The 24405-nt window shown below is 41.3% G+C and overlaps 1 protein-coding gene across 1 annotated transcript in view; it reads right to left on the minus strand.

The window, feature by feature from the left end:
• LOC138978212 (uncharacterized) overlaps positions 1-24405 on the minus strand; it is a 448901-nt gene that overhangs the window by 34062 nt on the left and 390434 nt on the right. The window contains exons 2-4 of the mRNA XM_070350877.1: positions 6674-6769; positions 4111-4209; positions 2265-2400 (exon numbers count right to left, since the gene is read on the minus strand). Of these exons, the coding sequence (XP_070206978.1) occupies positions 2265-2400; positions 4111-4209; positions 6674-6769 (331 nt within the window). The remainder of the gene's footprint in view (positions 1-2264; positions 2401-4110; positions 4210-6673; positions 6770-24405) is intronic.

The raw sequence follows: 24405 nt of genomic DNA on the forward strand, positions 1-24405 counted from the left end.
GAGAAATGAAAGTCAATGTGAGCATTTTCGGGCTTTTGGAGGGACGATTGCGAGTTTTTTTACATTTAGTCAAGTTTTGACTAAATGTTTTAACGTAGAGAGGGGAATCGAGACGAGGGTCGTGGTGTATGTGCGTGTGTGTGTGTGTGTGTGTGTGTGTGTGTGTGTGTGTGTGTGTGTAGAGTGATTCAGACTAAACTACTGGACCGATCTTTATGAAATTTGACATGAGAGTTTCTGGGTATGATATCCCCAGACGTGTTTTTCATTTTTTTGATAAATGTCTTTGATGACGTCATATCCGGCTTTTTGTGAAAGTTGAGGCGGCACTGTCACGCCCTCATTTTTCAACCAAATTGGTTGAAATTTTGGTCACGTAATGTTCGACGAAGCCCGGAATTCGGTATTGCATTTCAGCATGGTGGCTTAAAAATTAATTAATGACTTTGGTCATTAAAAATCGGAAAATTGTAAAAAAACCATTTTTTTTATAAAACGATCCCACGATCTTATCATCTTATTCATAAAACGATCCATCTTATCATCTTATTCATCTTATTATCCATCATTTGCTGATTCCAAAAACATATAAATATGTTATATTTGGATTAAAAACAAGCTCTGAAAATTAAATATATAAAAATTATTATCAAAATAAAATGTTCGAAATCAATTTAAAAACAAGTACTTTCATCTTATTCCTTGTTGGTTCCTGATTCCAAAAACATATAGATATGATATGTTTGGATTAAAAACACGCTCAGAAAGTTAAAACGAAAAGAGGTACAGAAAAGCGTGCTATCCTTCTCAGCGCAACTACTACCCCGCTCTTCTTGTCAATTTCACTGCCTTTGCCGTGAGCGGTGGACTGACGATGCTACGAGTATACGGTCTTGCTGCGTTGCATTGCGTTCAGTTTCATTCTGTGAGTTCGACAGCTACTTCACTAAATGTTGTATTTTCGCCTTACGCGACTTGTTATTCCGTTCTTGTCAATCAATCAATCAATATGAGGCTTATATCGCGCGTATTCCGTGGGTACAGTTCTAAGCGCAGGGAATTTTTTATTTTTTTATATTTTTTTTTGCAATTTATATTGCGCACATGTTCAAGGCGCAGGGATTTATTTATGCCGTGTGAGATGGAATTTTTTTTACACAATACATCACGCATTCACATCGGCCAGCAGATCGCAGCCATTTCGGCGCATATCCTACTTTTCACGGCCTATTATTCCAAGTCACACGGGTATTTTGGTGGACATTTTTATCTATACCTATACAATTTTGCCAGGAAAGACCCTTTTTGTCAATCGTGGGATCTTTAACGTGCACACCCCAATGTAGTGTACACGAAGGGACCTCGGTTTTTCGTCTCATCCGAAAGACTAGCACTTGAACCCACCACCTAGGTTAGGAAAGGGGGGGGGGAGAAAATTGCTAACGCCCTGACCCAGGGTCGAACTCGCAACCTCTCGCTTCCGAGCGCAAGTGCGTTACCACTCGGCCACCCAGTCCACACTCGGATACGTGTAACATACAATCTTGCACACGTTTGCTTTAGTGGCGACAAAGAAGGAAAGCGTGAGACATAACCATATATTCACACGTGTGTATATATCATGTAAACCAGGTCTGGTCAAACTACAACCTGGCACGGACCTCAAAAGTAATTTTCCCCAGCTCGTGATGGCAAAGACACCGAGACAAACTTTATTCTCAAACACTTTGTTGGTTCATCTGTAACTGATACATTTGAACTTAGGTGACACTATAATTGACCGTGTAGCGACGTTTTGCACTCATTTCGCGTTTGAAGTCAGAGATTTCAATATGGAAGAGAGGTTCAAGAAGACACGTCTTCAACTTGGACACTCCAACTTACACATGTATGGGTTCTCCTCGTTGATATGTCCGTACCAAAAAACAAAACAAAATCAAGACGCCAATATATTTTTAAACATGGATATCATATCTGGAATCCACTACCGCTACGATTCCTGATTCGTGTTGTAGCATTACTCACCAGAAAATTGTTCTATTAACTGAATTATAACAGCGACAATGGCCTGAGCGCGCACAGTAATGGCTCAGTCACTTCAATTAAACGCCAAATTACCAAATACACACGTGTTGTGTTAGACTGGGTGGATGTGACCAAGTGCTACAAGCAATATTAGGTTATTGTGCTTCCAGAAGAGTTGATTTAAAAGGCAAGTTTGCATATAAATAGCCATAACATATGGACCTATGTAACGTACGTACAATTTTTCAAGCCAGTGAGTTGCTATGGAGGACAATATGATGTCACAGGTGCCATCGGGGACGCACTGTTTGTAGAAATTCACGTTGGTTGCCAAGGGATACACGTTGCTGAACTTTGACATATAGCTCGTCTCGTCTGAAAAAAATCAATGCTCGTTGTTTGAAAGATACCTTTCCTTCCGTGAAAACGATAATGTATAGCCATCAGCAGGTAAAGAAACATCCTTCCACTTTGACACATCCAACAAATCAACAACCTGGACCATGTGCAGAATGGGAATTTGTGCAGAGTTAATTTCGCGGGTTGACCCAAGTGTCCTTTACCAAATGAAGTCAAACCAAAAATTCCACTCCGCACAGGAAGCAACCAGGCAGTCGATGTATGTGTCCAAGGGTAGAGATGCCCCCCATGTGAACCAGAAGTTTAGACACATCTATCAATCAATCAATCAATGAGGCTTATATCGCGCATATTCCGTGGGTACAGTTCTAGGCGCTCTGCAGTGATGCCGTGTGAGATGAAATTTTATACGGCCAGTAGATTGCAGCCATATCGGCGCATATTTACCTTTCACGGCCTTATTCCAAGTCACACGGGTATGGTAGACAATTATTAACTGTGCCTAAGCAATTTTGCCAGGAAAAACCCTTTTGTCAATCGTGGGATCTTTAACGTGCACACCCAATGTAGTATACACGGGGGGTGGTTCGGACACCGAAGAGAGTCTGCACACAAAGTTGACTCTGTGAAATAAATTTCCGCCGAACCTGGGATCGAACTCGCGCTGACAGCGGCCAACTGAATACAAATCCAGCGCGCTACCAACTGAGCTATATCCCCCCTCCCCCCCCAAAGTGGTTTTCTTTATATATTTGTTTAGATTTGGTGGAGATTAAGACAATTAATGCCTACAAAAGTCACAGTTTTCAATTGCTTCGTACGTCTTTGTTTCTTGACCAGTACTCTTGATTTTGGTAACGTTGTGTTCGTAAGACTCTGCACTTTCCTTTGACATCAGACTCACTGTGTATAACTGGATCAAACACGTGATAACCGCTAATGAATAAAGTAATTCGTTTTTTTCCCGATTAAGGTACATACAGCGACTAATTAAAACCTGGCAGTGTGGAGGTTATCACCGCAACAGTTGGACTATATCCTTATGTACCCGTCTACGTATGTTTGGTTTTAATTATTTGCAAGAGGATGCAGATATTTAGGAAAATATTAAATGCAAATGGCCGCCATAATTAATATTTTGTCGATATCTACTTCCTCTAGCAGATAATCAAAACCGAACATACGTAGACGGTTACATAAGGATGAAGACCAACTGTTGCGGTGATACTATCCTCACTGACAAGTTCCAATATTAGTCGCTGTATGTACTTTAATCGGAAAAAACTAATTACTTTATTTATTTGCGGTTATCACGTGGTTGATCCAGTTATACACAGTGAGCCTTATGTTAAAGTAAAGTGCAAAGTCTTAGGAACACAACGGTACCAAAATCAAGAGTACTGGTCAAGAAACAAAGACGTACGAAGCAATTGAAAACTGTGACTTTCGTAGGTATCAATACGATTACCACAGAAATATAAATTAAGACACCTAAAGTTATGTTTTGAACGCTTCAGATATCTAGTGCGTACATGTGTGTGTGTGTGTGTGTGTGTGTGTGTGTGTGTGTGTATCTGCGTCAGAGTGTGAGCGCATGCGTTTGCCAGTGCCGGTGAGATAAAAAGAACGACTACATTTAACTGACCCACCAAAAAAGTAAATTAGCACTAAACTTTGTTTCACTTTAAAAATCGAAAGTGCGAGTAGTGGGTCACAACGCCAAACCTGAGAGCCTGTGAAAGAGGCTGTTGAAATCATTCTTCTCTTGGTCTTCGTATACAATCTGTATGGGCAGAGACTCCCCGTGTTTTTTCCGCAGCTGACCTGTTCATAGTTGCTTTCAATTATAAACAGTAGGTTTCGTTTAAAAACAGTAGGTTTCATTACTAAACAGTAGGTTTTATTACAACACAGTACGGTTTATTACAAAACAGTAGGTTACAATACTAATAAGTAGATTTCATTTCATAACAGCAGGTTTCATAAAAATACAGTAGGTTTCATTACAAAACAGTAGGTTTCATTACAAAACAGTAGGTTTCATTACAAAACAGTAGGTTTTATTATAAAACGTTAGGTGTCATTACAAAACAGTAGGTTACAATACTTAACAGTAGGCTTTAGTGCAAAACAGTAGGCTTCATCACGAACCATTAGGTTTCATTGCAAATCTTTAGTTTTCATTACAAAGCAGGTTTCAAACATGAAAGGAACATAAGAACAAGAGGCGAAGCCTTCAAGGCTCCCGTAAGAAATCAACAAACAGTAACATAACAGAAACTCACTCATTCCGTAACACACACACACAAACACACACACACACACACACACACACACACACACACACACACAGTTAAAACTAACGCATCATATCAACTCCATGTATAATTTTCAAAAGAAGGCAAACAGCAAACAGTAACATAACACAAACTCACTCACTCCGTAACACACACACACACACACACACACACACACACACACACACACACACACACACACACACACACACGCGCACACACACACACACACACACACACACACACACAGTTAAAACTAACGCATCATATCAACTCCATGTATAATTTTCAAAAGAAGGCAAACAGATAAAATGACTAGGGTAATAGGTTAGGTACCTGCCATGTGGGCACTTTTTCCACTGCTGTCCTCAGTCCTATACTTTTCATCAAGACTTGTCACCATGCCGAGTAGATCTAAATTCGGAAGTCTTCATGTGGCTGAGGCATATATCTGACATAGCGTCGATCTTGTTGTAGGTTAACCTCCTTTCTGAAACAAATGGCAAAATGCGATTAGTTATGATGACTACAACCTACACAAATATAAACAGTGTTTTGAAACAGAATAGTCAGGTTATACAAGCCACTTTACCTATGCAGCATGGTAACCCTACAATATGCGAAACATGTCGACTGCAGCAGCCTGGTTCTTAAAATAATTCTGACGGTCAACACAGCCAGAAATGCCAACAAAGACAAGAAAGCTGTGGCAAGGTAAGCTTACCAAACGTTACATAGCGAATCATATGATAGTGCGTAAACAGCAAACAGTAGATCTACAATCAAAGAGAGGATCGAGTCTGGAATGAAACGCGATACAGATCTAGCATTCAAAAACTGTCTTTCACGTTCAAGGAAGTTGTTGCAAAGTACTTAAGACTTACTAAATTGTACAGACAAAACCATGACAGTGCATGTTTTGAATCTGAGGAAAAAATCGTGATCATTTTGACTTTGAGAACAGATTCATTCCGTTTCCTTATATCTGCATGTTCAAGTAAATGGTGGACAGTTTTTTTCGGGCAGAGTAAACTTAACTTGAGACTCTACTGCAAGTCTTGAAATTCACATAAATCGAACCACGAGCAAAGACATCCAAACATTACAGGCACTTTAGATCAACTCATTTCACTAGAGGTGACTGCCTAGCACTGTGTTTGACATCCGTGTCTGCTGAAATAAAAAGAAATTAAAACAAAACGGATTAACAGTAGGTGACACGTTATCAGAGTGGGAGACACTAGATCTGTCTCTGAACTTACCGGGATACGGCTGCAAGATCGACACTGACTGCCGCGCTTTCGACAGCTCTTCCTCGCGTGGACATTGGAAACACGCTGTGCAGATCAAATTGTAGGAAATCTCCCTTTGGTATCTTCTTTATTTACTTTTCTGGAGCTTAGAAACCGAACAACATGAAATCGTCTTCCCCGGCGAATCGGCGAGGTGAGAACTGGACCACAATCCTTCGCGCGACCCCTGACCTGATCTTGACACCTGACCTGCCGTCTACATGCCAAACACGACACAAATCAGTCAACTGCTTGTACCCCTTCAAAAAACCCCACCACCCGTTTTCTTTGGATACACGCTTTAACTACACACATGCCGACACAATGTTGATCATTGCTTCAATAATTTGAAGATGGTGCTTGAAAATTAACCACGTGAAATGAGTATTTCGGTGTTTAGCCAAAAATGTTAAAGTTTCTACCACAGACATACACACATACATACATACGCACGCACGCACGCACGCACGCACAGACAGACAAAGTTTACCATCGCATAGGCTACACTTACGTGAGCCAAAAATGAATGAATGGATGCATTTATTCATATATAGGATAATGAATGAAACAGCAAATGAATGAATAAATCCTAATACCAACATTCGCAAACAAATAAAACACAACCCAATACAACCGAACATGACATCAAGGCACAATTATGAAAACTCAATACAACAAAAATCCACAAACACAACTCACTGATGATGCTAGAGATGACATGCATGGAACAATATCCGTCGTTTGTTCCATAGTCTCCTATTGTGAACACCTGGCCCTGCTGCGCTGGTATGGTATCTATTGACATAGAAGATTTTTGTGAGACATGGAGTTTCTACCGTAGTAACCTGTAGTTAGCACCTGCCTCTGGTATGATATCTATTGACATTGAACTCTGTTGTGTGACATGGAGTTTGTACCATAGTCACCTACAGTGAACACCTGAACGCCTGCCCCTGCTGTACTGGTATGGTATCTATTGACATTGGACGCTTTTAGGAAACATGGAGTTTGTACCATAGTCACCTATATTGAACACCTGCCCCTGCTGTACTGGTATGGTATCTATTGACATTGAACGTTTTTAGGAAACATGAAGTTTGTACCTTAGTCACCTATATTGAACACCTGCCCCTTCTGTACTGGTATGGTATCTATTGACATTGAACGCTTTTAGGAAACATGGAGTTTGTACCATAGTCACCTATATTGAACAACTGCCCCTGCTGTACTGGTATGGTATCTACTGACATTGAATACCTTTGTGCGGCGCCGTTTGTCTAAGTAGAGTACTTTGGAGGTCAAGTCTAAAAGAACATACATGAATCCAAAAACAAAAAGACTGTCAATGTTCCAAAACTCAGAATAAAAACACAAGAAAGTTATGTTGTTGGAACGTTTAATCATTGACAACACAAAACGTGACGTTCACAGATATTTCAACTCAGCGGTCTTTTTGAAAGAACATACATGTATGTGTAACAGAAACACTGGTTTACTTTGAACACATCTGGAAACAGTGCTTGATGCGACAACGAATGACAGAAATAAAATAGAAATATTTTTTTCAGCTGAGATACAGAATGACAAAAAGAACATTGACATTACGATTAACGTACGTTTTAAATCAATGTCAGCGAGCATACATTATAATTTAGAATCGTTACCCAGAACGCTATTGGGACCAATGCGATTTGCAGGTTTTCCTAAGGAGCCAAGGCAAGCAGCGAAGAGCGCAACCGTTCTATCTGAAGTCAGCCTTACCCAAAAAAGACAGAATCAAAGGTTCAGAAGAGGACGATGCTCCGATGCTTTGTTTGCCCAGCGTGTCGCCATAGTGACCAGATCCTGCCTCCCAGAACGGTAAGTGGCTGCCTTTGTCTCTCGGTGACGTCATATCTCCGAGTAAAGTAGATAGTTGCTTGCGAGATATTAGCCGAACCTGCGATTGAAAAAAATATTAGTTTTAGATTTCCTGTAAAACTCTCAATCAGATCCGAAAATAAATGCGACTAAATGCTTTGTCAAGAACAACACTCTCTCGTGGTGAAACCTCTTCTTTGTCTCGCCGGGGAAAAAAACCTAGGTGTACATCAATACATACATCTAAAACCTACATGAGCAAAACGTTTGACTGGAATCACAATGGTAAGAATTCTTTCAGTTCGGGGAGAAAAACAAGTGTCGCAACAATCCTTCTGAACGGTTTAGTTTAATGATAAAGAAGTTAGTGTAGTCCGGCTGAGGGACCACTGGTGTACGTTTTCATTATGAGTAAAACAAAGCAACGTTCGTACAATTCTCAAGAAGAAAAACAAACTGCCTTTGATGATTAGCACTATCTTGTAATGAAAGGGTTAGATGCTATTCTTAATCCTTTGAACATTTGGTCAATTTTGACATAATGTTTAACATAGACGGGGAACCGAACCGAGGGTAGTGTTGTGTGAATGTATGTATGTACTAGAATGAATACCCGCTTCGCCGGGTAGCCGGCTTCGCCGGGAAGAAGTACTTAGAGCCGTACTTAGGACCCGCCAAGCTTAGGTCCCTCCCAGATTCGTGGAATGGGAACAGCACGAAAATGATTCAGTGGCCATAATGCCATTCCTGACCATATCGAGTCCCATCCTTGTCGACGAATGTAACCGTGTTAATCACCTTTGGAGGCGAACTCCACTCAAACAGGACTGAGCAAGTTAGAGCTTATCTCCAAGCCCTTTTGAACTGTTATGGCTTCTCAAAGGAAGGCCAGTACATAAAATTACACAAAAGCCGCCAGACCACATCACAAACAGAACTGAACAATGCACAGGTGTTGCTCACATAGAGACACACACACACACACACACACACACACACACACACACACACACACACACACACACACACACACACAAACACAGAGAAGCCGAATCTATAGAGAGATAGATGACAGTGTATTTTTCGCGTGGCTATAAATTGATTCGATCTTTGCACTTTTACAGTGAGGATAATTTACGGGTCCAATTTACGTTCTGGACACTGCGGTGACCTTCTAAAAATAGTAACAGAACGCCGGGAATATCCGAAGATACTATAGTGCACCATACGAAGGAAGGGAGGTAAACGCTGAAAACATGGAGAAGATGAGAAGATAAGGAAGAGTTACTTATAATGGTGAAATGAACACAAAAACCAAATTCGGTTCAGCGCTGCGCGCTGAGAGCACGTGTTGAAATATCTCATCGATGATATTGTGTCCGGGGTGTAGCTGAATACGGTGTCCAAATTTGAAAAAGATCCACCGAGAACTTTGGCTTTGGTGTGTCGGTATGGGGGCCCGGGTAGCTGAGGTGGAACCAAAATAGCTGAGGTGGAACCAAAATCGGTTCAGCGCTGCGCGCTGAGAGCACGTGTTGAACTATCGACCAGGTTGTGTCCTGTACCGGGTCTACCTGAATATGCCCACCAAATTTGAAGCAGATCCATCGAGAACTTTGGCCGTGCATCGCGAACTCACACACAGACACACACACAGACACACAGACACAAGTCGTATATATATATAGATGTCTGTGTGTAGACAGCAATTCCAGGAAATCTACCGGACGGATATTTATCAAACTTTGCATCGAAGTTCTCCCAGATCATATCCCCGCATGTGTTACTCATTTTTCGATAAACGTTTTTATGACGTCATATCCGGCTTTTTGCTAAACTTGAGGCTGCACTGTACATGTGGTGTCGTCAGTTTACATTCATGATTGAAATGTTGGTCATGTAATCTTCGACAAAGTCTGGGCTATGGGATTGCATTTCAGCTTGGAACAATTAATTAATGAATTTAGACATTAACAATCTAAAATTTGAATAAAAATATTAAAATATTTGTAATCAATCCAAAAATGCTTTCATTCTATTCTTAATCATTTCCTGAATCGAAAAACATATAGATATGTTATGTTTGGATTAAAAACAAGCTCACGCGCAGAAAGTTAAAAAGAATAAAGAAGAGCACGTTTTTCTGTTAACGCTATACAGGCTTGTCACTTTTACCACGCTTTTTACGTAAACGTGTCAGCGGTTTCGACAAAGCTATATTGTCTTGGTGGAAAAATGAAGTGCGTTCAATTTCAATCTGTGATTACGACAGATTGACTTAATGTAATAATTTTGCTTTACGCTATATGTTTGTTATACCCTGGTAAATATGTTAGTGTTACGACCAAAACAGGGTCAGTGTGAACCCCAGAGAAGCCTGATGATCAGTGACGCACCACACCGACCTCTCTAGCCAGTCACGCGTGCCTTATATGCACGCTTATCACAACTGTCATGTTCTGTTTCACTGCACACCTGGTTGAAGTTCTGTCCAATAAGCGTGACAGTTTCAAGAAGCACGAATGATCAAACGAATCTATTAATTTATTTTATTTTATTTACGAGGATTTATATCGCGCACGTATCTCACCACACAAGGCGACTCAAGGCGCATGTTACCTATTAATACCTATTAAAATCTAAAACTATTAATTAATAATAATAATAATAATAATAATAATAATAATATGGGAGATTTATAGAGCGCTTTACGTTCTCAAAGCGCTTTACACTGAAAAAACATACATATTCATGTACATACAAAGCAAAGCGAAATTAAAAGGTGATGTTGAGCGTTGAGTTCTTTTCGAGGTAAATATGTGACGGATTTTCTCTTGACCTGAGAAAATTAGCCTGCACAGGGCTCAAACCGTACAGGCTACACACAAGCCATTTTAATAGAAGATACTACTCATCGTCCTCAACAATTTACCTTTCTAAGCACTGTATAAAAAGTTGCTTTGATTTTTTTGTTTTAAATAATAATTAAAAACAAGTCGCGTAAGGCGAAAATACAATATTTAGTCAAGTAGCTGTCGAACTCACAGAATGAAACTGAACGCAATGCCATTTTTCAGCAAGACCGTATACTCGTAGCATCGTCAGTCCACCGCTCATGGCAAAGGCAGTGAAATTGACAAGAAGAGCGGGGTAGTAGTTGCGCTAAGAAGGATAGCACGCTTTTCTGTACCTCTCTTTGTTTTAACTTTCTGAGCGTGTTTTTAATCCAAACATATCATATCTATATGTTTTTGGAATCAGGAACCGACAAGGAATAAGATGAAAGTGTTTTTAAATTGATTTGGACAATTTAATTTTGATAATAATTTTTATATATTTAATTTTCAGAGCTTGTTTTTAATCCGAATATAACATATTTATATGTTTTTGGAATCAGCAAATGATGGAAAATAAGATAAACGTAAATTTGGATCGTTTTATAAATTTTTATTTTTTTTTACAATTTTCCGATTTTTAATGACCAAAGTCATTAATTAATTTTTAAGCCACCAATTTGAAATGCAATACCGAAGTCCGAGCTTCGTCGAAGATTACTTGACTAAAATTTGAACCAATTTGGTTGAAAAATGAGGGCGTGACAGTGCCGCCTCAACTTTCACGAAAAGCCGGATATGACGTCATCAAAGACATTTATCAAAAAAAGGAAAAAAACGTTCGGGGATTTCATACCCAGGAACTCTCATGTCAAATTTCATAAAGATCGGCCCAGTAGTTTAGTCTGAATCGCTCTACACACACACACACACACACACACGCACGCACACACGCACACACGCACACACGCACGCACATACACCACGACCCTCGTTTCGATTCCCCCTCGATGTTAAAATATTTAGTCAAAACTTGACTAAATATAAAAAGGATGTTAGGTCTTAAAAAATTGCTCTTTAAATTAGGTATACTTTTGGCAAACTTTTTCTGTTCTTATTCAAATGTTAAAATATGTGAAGATCGCGAGATATTTTCGAAAACCCGTGTTTCAGGCAATCCGGAAACGGACAATACATACATGTACTTCATTTTTAGGTTCATAATCACAATCATGAGTTAAAACATGTTGTCCAGAAATACATGTACAATCAAGATTAATTACCAAGGGGCAGTGAACATCTGAAAAGATTTCACAGAAATCAATAACATAACCAAGAGCCATCGTGTTCAATATAGAGGAATGCATCACGTTGCTCAGTATAAACATCCTTATTCACGTCAGGTGAACCTTCTGGGGGGGATGTACACCGCGCACAAAAGGTAAATCTTGTTTAAAAAAAATGCTTACTGAATTAAACAAGAAGAGCAAACGCTCGATCGAGTCACTTTCGCAGTTCTGAATATTATATGAGGCATCAGATGGACAGGAAGAAATTGCTATTCACAACACAATGAGTCACGTTCACATAAAATTTGAGCCCGGTCACTTTTATAGTTTCCGAGAAAAGCCCAACGTTAAGTTGTGTGTTGCCGAACAGAAAAGGCTAGTTATCTCCCTTGTTTTTCTGATAACGTTCGTAAAAGGCTACAGATGTAAATACTTTGATGTAAAGAATAATCCTACAAAGTTTCAATCACATCCGATGAACTTTGTCAAAGATATAAAATGTCTAATTTTTCCTTTGACGCTGACCTGTGACCTTGAAAAAGGTCAAAGGTCAACGAAACCATCGTTAAAGTGTAGAGGTCATTGGAGGTCACGACTAAACAAAATATGAGCCCGATCGCTTTGATAGTTTCCGAGAAAAGTCCAACGTTAAGGTGGTGTCTACGGACGGCCGGCCGGACGGCCGGCCGGACGGCCGGCCGGACAGACTAACACTGACCGATTACATAGAGTCACTTTTTCTCAAGTGACTCAAAAACCACACACACACACACACACACACACAAGAGTTATAGAAGTAGTCGAGGTTAATTACATGTTCGCGTATTTGAGAACATTTTCTACTTGGAAAAATCCATCCAACGCAACATTCTTTTGCCTAACTTGCCTATCAAGCCGTCACCACGGTGCATCCTGCTATCGACATGTTGAGTAATGGCCAAAAGAATGCACCCCGATTACAGTTAGCGGCAAAGGGTTTGGCATTATGAGTTGATGTTCAACAACACGAAGGAAAACAGGTCTACATTACCTGACGCGTACAGGAGTAAGAGACCGAACAGGAACTAAGACGGTACGAAGAAACAATGAGAGGATGAAGAAACCCAGACGAAGTGGTTGGAAGCAGAAAGTAAAGTGGAGGCAGATAGTGTGGGTACACACTCTTAAACAAAGACTGGGGTGAGAAGAGGGTGAGAGTCACGTGGTTAAGTAGGTCAGTGGTTATAGCCTGTTCCATAATTAGCGGTGGTAGACAAGGACAGATTGACTGATCCTTTGCACTTTCCATAAACTCCCTTGTCGTCACAATGAATGTAAGAGTATTGATGGATTATAGAAACACAAAAATACACAGTATGCCAAATGCAGGTGTGAGGAAATGTTTTTGTTATTGAACATTTTCGCCACAATATTGGTTTAAATTGTTCTAGCTCGAATAAAACGCTTAACATAAAACGAATAAAACGCTTCACGTCTGCCAACATATCATCACGAAAAACTGACGCGATATTAAAGGCAATCAGGGCTGGACTACCGGGGGGGTTATGGGGGTTGCGCAACCCCCCCTAGCCTAAACATGTACCTTACTTATTTAATTTTTTTTTTATTATTGCTTATTTTATGCCGTTTCATGCAAGGAGCGACCATTTTCCTATCTCAGAATATGACCTACCCATCAGCTTCAGGGGGCTTCGCCCCCTGACCCCCACAACGAGGGGGGGGGGTTCTAGGGTTTCCGGACCCCCCCCCCCAGCCACACAATAAAAATATTGAATGAGGCATGCATTTCTTTATTTTACATTGAGTTTCAATTTTTGGGGTATTAATCAGTGACAAAATCTGCTGCCTGAAACTGGTAATGATCATCCTCCGAATGCACCAGATTGCACCATTTTGCATCCTTTTTTTCAAAATTTTCCGGGGGGGCATGCCCCCGGACCCCCCTAGCAAGCTAGGTGCTTTGCGCCGTCGGCTCGGCGCTTCGCGCCTTCACACCCATATCTTCACAATATACTTTTGAAAAAAACCACCCATAAAATGAACTGATCCGCCCCTGCCGCCAGGGGGGACATCCCCCTGGGCCACCACTGGCAACCCCCCCCCCCCTCCTCTTCGCCTAGTCCGGCCCTGGCAATTTTTCGTGTAGCGGAGATACAACGAAGAAAATTTTGTGAGCGCGCCAGCCCCGTTTCTGCTGCAGCAGAGAGCTGTGCGTGTCTGCCCAGCCAGGCTTGAAAGGGCGGGCATGCGCAGTATGCACAGTTTGCACTTTTTACATTCTTACGTTTTCACCCGGTAATGCGGGGCAAGTTTGCACTTTTTGCATTCTTACGTTTTCACCCGGTAATGCGGGGCACAGTTTGCACTTGTTGCATTCTTTCGTTTTCACCCAGTCATGCGGGGCACATTTTGCACTTTTTGCATTCTTACGTTTTCACCCGGTAATGCGGGGCACAGTTTGCACTTTTTGCATTCTTACATTTTCACCCGGTCATGCGGGGCACAGTTTGCACTTTTTGCATTCTTACATTTTCACCCGGTAATGCGGGGCACAGTTTGCACTTTTTGCATTCTTACGTCTTCACCCGGTCATGCGGGGCACAGTTTGTACTTTTTGCATTCTTACGTTTTCATTAGGCACTTTTTGTAATTTTGCATTATTACCTTTACGGTAATGCGGGCATAGGTTTCCAAGCCCTGTTCATTTTGACCATCTCTCAAGACACACTCGAGATGTTTTATATTGCAAAAAAGGTGGGGGGGGAGGGGACAGTCGTACAGCTTGATAATACTGTACAGTGTTCACAATGCGATATACGCGTATAACTATAGATTTATTATTTTTTCCCTGACAGCTTTTCCATCCACCTTCCCGACTTGCATGGCAGGTTTTGCTATGGGATGCAAATTATCTCTACTCGATTACTTGGAAACCGTTTCATTCTTCTGTTCTGTAGATGCCAAAACAAAAACAAAAGAAGCCAGCACCAGCGGCAGCCACCGTTCGGACCAAACCAGTCAGCACACGGGTTAACCACAATCCGCAGCGGGCGCCCACAGGGACAACGCCACCCTGGATGGGCCAGTTGATCCAGTCCCTCGACGACAAGATCCAGGCCTCCGTACAGGCAGCTATGGAGTCACACCTTCGAAGCGTGGAAGCAGCTCCCCAACCACTCAGCACCCCCCAACAAGGCAACATGACGAACACGGACTACAGCGACAACCTGGCAACACTGATCGACACACAAGCTTCATCTGCTTCTACCAGCAGACTGTCAGGTCTCGAGGGTTCTCAGACCTGTCTTCTCGTCAGACGTTGCGGTTTCGAGCAGTACAATTATTGCAACTGAAACCAACACGTATTTTCTGTTGGTTGTTCTACGCCATCGCTTACATGTTGCTAAAACAATCAGGATGACTGATATCGTTAAAGCATCCTAGTAAGAATATGTAATCTGGAATTTTGGTATCTTGTATAAGTTGAGAGTGGTCTGCACATTGGCTATGCGGTCTAAGTAGCAAGTTACATATGTTGCAGAAGTTCAGGTAATATTGCGGTTCAGTCCATACCCCTTTCAGTTTCCCGGTTTCCTTTTGGGGTCAACACTTCTCGTTGAGCTTTCAAAGAGCTAGAGAAGTGTTTGTGGCCTGTTTTGACCCAAAAAGGTAGGTCAAGGGAAGTAATCCCCTGGCCCATAAACCTTTTGTATCAGTATCCGAATGTTGCATCATTCGTTTTTCCTGTTTTACGTCATAACTTTTGTTTATTATTCACTATTTGAATTTAAACTTGCTTTTCTTTGAAAGGTTCTATTTGAATATTATTTCACTCTACGTGGACTGAACCGCAAATAATGTGTTTGGACTTCTGGTTGTAAGAATGTTTGTTCAGAATGGTGAAAGTATGGGGTGTGACTACTTTGATATTGGCATGTTTACGTAAGCCTATTCCTTTGGCAGTCGTCCTTGGCTGGCGTGTTCACAAAGGCAATTTTTCGTGTAGCGGAGATACAACGAAGAAAATTTTGTGAGCGCGCCAGCCCCGTTTCTGCTGCAGCAGGGAGCTGTGTGTGTCCGCCCAGCCAGGCTTGAAAGGGCGGGCATGCGCAGGTCTATGCGTCCCCTTTTCCAAGATTCCAGCGAAGAGAGAGGTCAGGTTTTTGTTTCTGCAATTATTTTCCACCTCCCACCCCACCTCCATCATACTGATGGAGGGTATCTAATAAAGCTGCGCAAGTTAGGTCATCGATCAGTTTCCTGCTCTACAATTTGTTGTTGTTGCTTATGCATGTCCTGCCAGGGTGAGCTGACACCACCGTTTGAGCTTCGGTGCAGTACCGTCATTGATTGGTCTGGAACCGAAGCTGAAGCTTTAGTCCACAGATTGCATCGGTCCACAGCCTACTTCCCTTCGCCCTGAGTGGTTTGGGTTGAGTAGCCCGCGACTGTGGCATCTGGCATTATGTTCACCTTGAGTTTTTCTTTATGCTTGACATACTTGACTAAGCCTGTTTTGACCCAAAAAGGTAGGTCAAGGGAAGTAATCCCCTGGCCCATAAACCTTTTGTATCAGTATCCGAATGTTGCATCATTCGTTTTTCCTGTTTTACGTCATAACTTTTGTTTATTATTCACTATTTGAATTTAACTTGCTTTTCTTTGAAAGGTTCTATTTGAATATTATTTCACTCTACGTGGACTGAACCGCAAATAATGTGTTTGGACTTCTGGTTGTAAGAATGTTTGTTCAGAATGGTGAAAGTATGGGGTGTGACTACTTTGATATTGGCATGTTTACGTAAGCCTATTCCTTTGGCAGTCGTCCTTGGCTGGCGTGTTCACAAAGGTGCAGGTTGTGCCGCATTCACACTGATGCGCAGATCCCCTAAGGATTTCAGTCAGGGTTCATGCATCTATTCATGCAGAAAACTATCACGTTTTAGATACTGATTTTTTTGCAAGAAGATAACAAGTCGCGTAAGGCGAAAATACAATATTTAGTCAAGTAGCTGTCGAACTCACAGAATGAAACTGAACGCAATGCCATTTTTCAGCAAGACCGTATACTCGTAGCATCGTCAGTCCACCGCTCATGGCAAAGGCAGTGCAATTGACAAGAAGAGCGGGGTAGTAGTTGCGCTAAGAAGGATAGCACGCTTTTCTGTACCTCTCTTTGTTTTAACTTTCTGAGCGTGTTTTTAATCCAAACATATCATATCTATATGTTTTTGGAATCAGGAACCGACAAGGAATAAGATGAAAGTGTTTTTAAATTGATTTGGACAATTTAATTTGGATAATAATTTTTATATATTTAATTTTCAGAGCTTGTTTTTAATCCGAATATAACATATTTATATGTTTTTATAATCAACAAATGATGGAAAATAAGATAAACGTAAATTTAGATCGTTTTATAAATTTTTATTTATTTTTTACAATTTTCAGATTTGTAATGACCAAAGTCATTAATTAATTTTTAAGCCACCAAGCTGAAATGCAATACCGAAGTCCGGGCTTCGTCGAAGATTACTTGACCAAAATTTCAACCAATTTGGTTGAAAAATGAGGGCGTGACAGTGTCGCCTCAACTTTCACGAAAAGCCGGATATGACGTCATCAAAGACATTTATCAAAAAAATGAAAAATACATATGGGGATTTCATAGCCAGGAACTCTCATGTCAAATTTCATAAAGATCGGTCCAGTAGTTTAGTCTGAATCGCTCTACACACACACAGACACACACACACACGCGCACACACACACACGCACGCACATACACCACGACCCTCGTTTCGATTCCCCCTCGATGTTAAAATATTTAGTCAAAACTTGACTAAATATAAAAACTGCAGTGTACTGATGATTTCTTTTTCATTGTCCAAGTAGGTGAACGATATACGAAGACAGCCGAAAATAGGCGGTCGGTTATACTACACATGAACTAGATATGTCAAAAGTCAAGATGGAAGTTGAGCAGTCGGAACCAGAGCAAGAGTTTGTTTTCTATCTTAAGTAGTTTACAGACAGGATCAGGGCATTGCCCATGGAGGAATGCGTTCTTGTTATTGTTGAATTTTGCGCGCCATTGCACATGTGTCACTTTACAACGAAGGAGGTCATTTTTCCAGTCATTTGAGTTTAGCGAATATCTTAATACTTGTTATGCACGAACTCTAGTTTGTTTACGACCATACCGCAAATGTTCCTGTGTGTAGGTGAAATGGTCCGACTTTTCCCGTCTCACAAAATGTGTTCCAATCTACCCCTTCGAAATTGTCAATGCTACGAACGTTTTCCTGTCTAGGGATTGCCCTGAACCTAGTTGTAACTGTTGTCTTCAGGTCCCGTTGATCTGCTGGGGGAAGGGGGTGTATTTGTATACTTGGACATTCATGAAAAGTTCATCTCGGGAAATCAATATTTCAGTAATGGTTGTCGACATTTTATCTAAAAAAAACTGATTTTTGGATTGTGAGTTATTAGGGGAAAATTCTTTGGGACGAATACAATTTTCCCTCATTCTTTTACACCTTTCCTCACAATCGACTTTTAATCCTTGACGGCTTTACGTCGTCACATCTAAAACATGGCAGTTTATCGTAATAATGCACTCTGTAGGCCAAGTTTAGTTATACACACACACGCACATACAAATACTCATTAACCATAGGGTTAAAGATTACCAGGTTAGTGCTATGGCAAGCGTGACAGATTTGCTGTGGCGATGCACCGTGCGGTTTAGACGTGTGTTTTCGTGTGCGCATAAGGTGTTATATGCAACACTTAACATAATAATGTGCATGTCAGTTTGTTACTCATCATCTGTGTCTGAAACGTATTTAAGCATGTACAGCCTCAGGCAAGGTCACACTGACCCGCAATCACCTGACTCAACAGACACTGACACGAACAGGAGAAAACGAGAAAAAAGCACCGAAATAGAAATAAACAAAACAACAAACACTGAGAAAAGGATAGGAAGGCAGAAGGAAGAGTGATGGAATAAAGCGAGGGTTATAATGTTGAAGATAGCTAACCGTACCATGAAAATCATTGGATTGAGTTTTATTTTTCGAAGGGTACTATAGTACTAGTATGACCTTGACACCACACGTAAAAGCAATTCCTATCTCTATGTAACCACACGTAGTATAATCTTAGCGTATTGTGTGGTCCCAAATGTTTCCATTATATAACATGCGACCCTATATCTCATTAATAAAACTGGTTTAAACCAAAACCATCGGTGTAAATCCCTGCAGGTCTGTCCAGGCTTGTTTTGTGCATGATATAAGACCATCCTTCCGCGGGGCACATATATGTAGAGGTTACATGCCGAGTCTCAGTGATTATCAAAAATAATAGTCGAAGTTAGCGGATCATGAAAAATGCGAGCTTCAGCGAGCTTTTTCATGACCGCGAACTGAGACCATTATTTTTGATAATCACTGAGACGAGGTATGTAACCTCTTTATTCCTCCTTTCTTCAGTTATTCAAAGAAAACAGGAGTTTTTGTGCGAAAGTTTGATCGAATCATATTCACCCAACCAGTCTACCTGCGCATGCGATCGATTAATGCGCGGTTGTATAGTTCCGTGCAAATCATTCAATTCTGTTAACACTTCTTGTCAGTTTCCATGTTTTGAACTAAAATCAAGTACACAGTTATGTTGTCATTCTGCTGTGGCGGTAAAGGCAGATAGTGTGTGTTCTGTTCATGTTTTGGTATCGCTCAGGAAATGTTCTTTCCTCGAATGTGACTAGCAGACGAAGTTTTACACCCGTGTTCCAACGTTAAAAACTGTATGAAGTTCAGTTCTCTGGGGCAAAATAGTGTATGAAACCGCTGCATGTTCTTTAAGTTGATTAAATGTTTGCAATTGATTGCGTGTGATCTGTTTATAAAATGAAATATTGTTGAAAACTGACCGTCGGATTGCAGTCTTGTCGATGCAGCCGAAATCTGGAACGGGAACTACTCTGCTAGTAACAAACTGACATGCACATTATTATGTTAAGTGTTGCATATAACACCTTATGCGCACACGAAAACACACGTCTAAACCGCACGGTGCATCGCCACAGCAAATCTGTCACGCTTGCCATGGCACTAACCTGGTAATCTTTAACCCTATGGTTAATGAGTATTTGTATGTGCGTGTGTGTGTATAACTAAACTTGGCCTACAGAGTGCATTATTACGATAAACTGCCATGTTTTAGATGTGACGACGTAAAGCCGTCAAGGATTAAAAGTCGATTGTGAGGAAAGGTGTAAAAGAATGAGGGAAAATTGTATTCGTCCCAAAGAATTTTCCCCTAATAACTCACAATCCAAAAATCAGGTTTTTTTTTAGATAAAATGTCGACAACCATTACTGAAATATTGATTTCCCGAGATGAACTTTTCATGAATGTCCAAGTATACAAATACACCCCCTTCCCCCAGCAGATCAACGGGACCTGAAGACAACAGTTACAACTAGGTTCAGGGCAATCCCTAGACAGGAAAACGTTCGTAGCATTGACAATTTCGAAGGGGTAGATTGGAACACATTTTGTGAGACGGGAAAAGTCGGACCATTTCACCTACACACAGGAACATTTGCGGTATGGTCGTAAACAAACTGAAGTTCGTGCATAACAAGTATTAAGATATTCGCTAAACTCAAATGACTGGAAAAATGACCTCCTTCGTTGTAAAGTGACACATGTGCAATGGCGCGCAAAATTCAACAATAACAAGAACGCATTCCTCCATGGGCAATGCCCTGATCCTGTCTGTAAACTACTTAAGATAGAAAACAAACTCTTGCTCTGGTTCCGACTGCTCAACTTCCATCTTGACGTAAACATGCCAATATCAAAGTAGTCACACCCCATACTTTCACCATTCTGAACAAACATTCTTACAACCAGAAGTCCAAACACATTATTTGCGGTTCAGTCCACGTAGAGTGAAATAATATTCAAATAGAACCTTTCAAAGAAAAGCAAGTTAAATTCAAATAGTGAATAATAAACAAAAGTTATGACGAATGATGCAACATTCGGATACTGATACAAAAGGTTTATGGGCCAGGGGATTACTTCCCTTGACCTACCTTTTTGGGTCAAAACAGGCTTAGTCAAGTATGTCAAGCATAAAGAAAAACTCAAGGTGAACATAATGCCAGATGCCACAGTCGCGGGCGACTCAACCCAAACCACTCAGGGCGAAGGGAAGTAGGCTGTGGACCGATGCAATCTGTGGACTAAAGCTTCAGCTTCGGTTCCAGACCAATCAATGACGGTACTGCACCGAAGCTCAAACGGTGGTGTCAGCTCACCCTGGCAGGACATGCATAAGGCCTAAAAAAAAAATAGGTGTGGTTACGGTAACCCGACCTACCCTATTTTTAGGGGCCGATCCTATAACTTTTTATTACATTTGTCAAAAAAAAACAAAAAAAAAACCGAGTGCAAAAAACGCAATAAAAGCGAAAGCGCCCGAGTCGCACACTTATTTCCCTGTCAAGTAGGTTTAATTTGTACAGATTAGAAAAAAGTTTTAAAAAAAAAAGTGATTGCCTACCTACCTACCCTATTTTTTTTGGCTATGTTACCGTAACCACACCTTTTTTTTTTTTTGGCCTAAGCAACAACAACAAATTGTAGAGCAGGAAACTGATCGATGACCTAACTTGCGCAGCTTTATTAGATACCCTGATGGAGGTGGGGTGGGAGGTGGAAAATAATTGCAGAAACAAAAACCTGACCTCTCTCTTCGCTGGAATCTTGGAAAAGGGGACGCATAGACCTGCGCATGCCCGCCCTTTCAAGCCTGGCTGGGCGGACACGCACAGCTCTCTGCTGCAGCAGAAACGGGGCTGGCGCGCTCACAAAATTTTCTTCGTTGTATCTCCGCTACACGAAAAATTGCCTTTGTGAACACGCCAGCCAAGGACGACTGCCAAAGGAATAGGCTTACGTAAACATGCCAATATCAAAGTAGTCACACCCCATACTTTCACCATTCTGAACAAACATTCTTACAACCAGAAGTCCAAACACATTATTTGCGGTTCAGTCCACGTAGAGTGAAGTAATATTCAAATAGAACCTTTCAAAGAAAAGCAAGTTTAAATTCAAATAGTGAATAATAAACAAAAGTTATGACGTAAAACAGGAAAAACGAATGATGCAACATTCGGATACTGATACAAAAGGTTTATGGGCCAGGGGATTACTTCCCTTGACCTACCTTTTTGGGTCAAAACAGGCCACAAACACTTCTCTTTGAAAGCTCAACGAGAAGTGTTGACCCCAAAAGGAAACCGGGAAACTGAAAGGGGTATGGACTGAACCGCAATATTACCTGAACTTCTGCAACATATGTAACTTGCTACTTAGACCGCATAGCCAATGTGCAGACCACTCTCAACTTATACAAGATACCAATATTCCAGATTACATATTCTTACTAGGATGCTTCAACGATATCAGTCATCCTGATTGTTTTAGCAACATGTAAGCGATGACGTAGAACAACCAACAGAAAATACGTGTTGGTTTCAGTTGCAATAATTGTACTGCTCGAAACCGCAACGTCTGACGAGAAGACAGGTCTGAGAACCCTCGAGACCTGACAGTCTGCTGGTAGAAGCAGATGAAGCTTGTGTGTCGATCAGTGTTGCCAGGTTGTCGCTGTAGTCCGTGTTCGTCATGTTGCCTTGTTGGGGGGTGCTGAGTGGTTGGGGAGCTGCTTCCACGCTTCGAAGGTGTGACTCCATAGCTGCCTGTACGGAGGCCTGGATCTTGTCGTCGAGGGACTGGATCAACTGGCCCATCCAGGGTGGCGTTGTCCCTGTGGGCGCCCGCTGCGGATTGTGGTTAACCCGTGTGCTGACTGGTTTGGTCCGAACGGTGGCTGCCGCTGGTGCTGGCTTCTTTTGTTTTTGTTTTGGCATCTACAGAACAGAAGAATGAAACGGTTTCCAAGTAATCGAGTAGAGATAATTTGCATCCCATAGCAAAACCTGCCATGCAAGTCGGGAAGGTGGATGGAAAAGCTGTCAGGGAAAAAATAATAAATCTATAGTTATACGCGTATATCGCATTGTGAACACTGTACAGTATTATCAAGCTGTACGACTGCCCCCCCCCCCCCCCCCCCACCTTTTTTGCAATATAAAACATCTCGAGTGTGTCTTGAGAGATGGTCAAAATGAACAGGGCTTGGAAACCTATGCCCGCATTACCGTAAAGGTAATAATGCAAAATTACAAAAGGTGCCTGATGAAAACGTAAGAATGCAAAAAGTACAAACTGTGCCCCGCATGACCGGGTGAAGACGTAAGAATGCAAAAAGTGCAAACTGTGCCCCGCATTACCGGGTGAAAATGTAAGAATGCAAAAAGTGCAAACTGTGCCCCGCATTACCGGGTGAAAATGTAAGAATGCAAAAAGTGCAAACTGTGCCCCGCATTACCGGGTGAAAACGTAAGAATGCAAAAAGTGCAAAATGTGCCCCGCATGACTGGGTGAAAGCGAAAGAATGCAACAAGTGCAAACTGTGCCCCGCATTACCGGGTGAAAACGTAAGAATGCAAAAAGTGCAAACTTGCCCCGCATTACCGGGTGAAAACGTAAGAATGTAAAAAGTGCAAACTGTGCATACTGCGCATGCCCGCCCTTTCAAGCCTGGCTGGGCGGACACGCACAGCTCTCTGCTGCAGCAGAAACGGGGCTGGCGCGCTCACAAAATTTTCTTCGTTGTATCTCCGCTACACGAAAAATTGCCTTTAAGGGAGCTTTAGAAAGCACAGAAACTTAGTTCGTAGTCTTTCTTCGTGGGAAAACCCCCTGTCTACGTCATCACTTTTGCGCTTCCGGAAGGTCACGACCTCCTCATTTGCATTACGTCCGATTCTTCGTTGCGCGAACTTGCGGTATTTTCATCATTTTGACGAATCGTGATTCGTAGGTATGTTTCTGGTATTTGTTGCATGTATTGGGTCAATTGCTGTTAACGTAAGCTTGAATAAATGTTTTGACTGTATTCTCACACCATTTTGTTGTTGTGTCGATTCGCTAAAATAGGTGTACTTTGCTCTTCAAAAAGGGTGCTGTTTTGGTCTGCTTTTGCGCTCAGAATTAAAAATGGCGGACGAGTTGTTGTTTCGATTGAGATTTTCAACATAAGTTTTGCATTATTTCTAGGTTTCAGGTGACTACCCTGGGCATGGTAAAGATGTAAAATCACTTTAATGGTGTATCCTATGCTTGGCGCTGGTGGACAATATTCACTTTTTTGGCCACAAACACACTTTTTTGGCCAAAAAACGTACATTTTTGGCCAAAAAAGTGTGTTTTGGGCCAAAAACATGTTTTGGCCAAAACTTTTAAGTGCAAAGTTTTGGCCAAAAAAATATTTGGCCAAATCTTCACTTTTTGGGCC

Source organism: Littorina saxatilis, linkage group LG10 (assembly GCF_037325665.1).
Source record: "Littorina saxatilis isolate snail1 linkage group LG10, US_GU_Lsax_2.0, whole genome shotgun sequence".
Lineage (NCBI taxonomy): Eukaryota > Metazoa > Mollusca > Gastropoda > Littorinimorpha > Littorinidae > Littorina > Littorina saxatilis.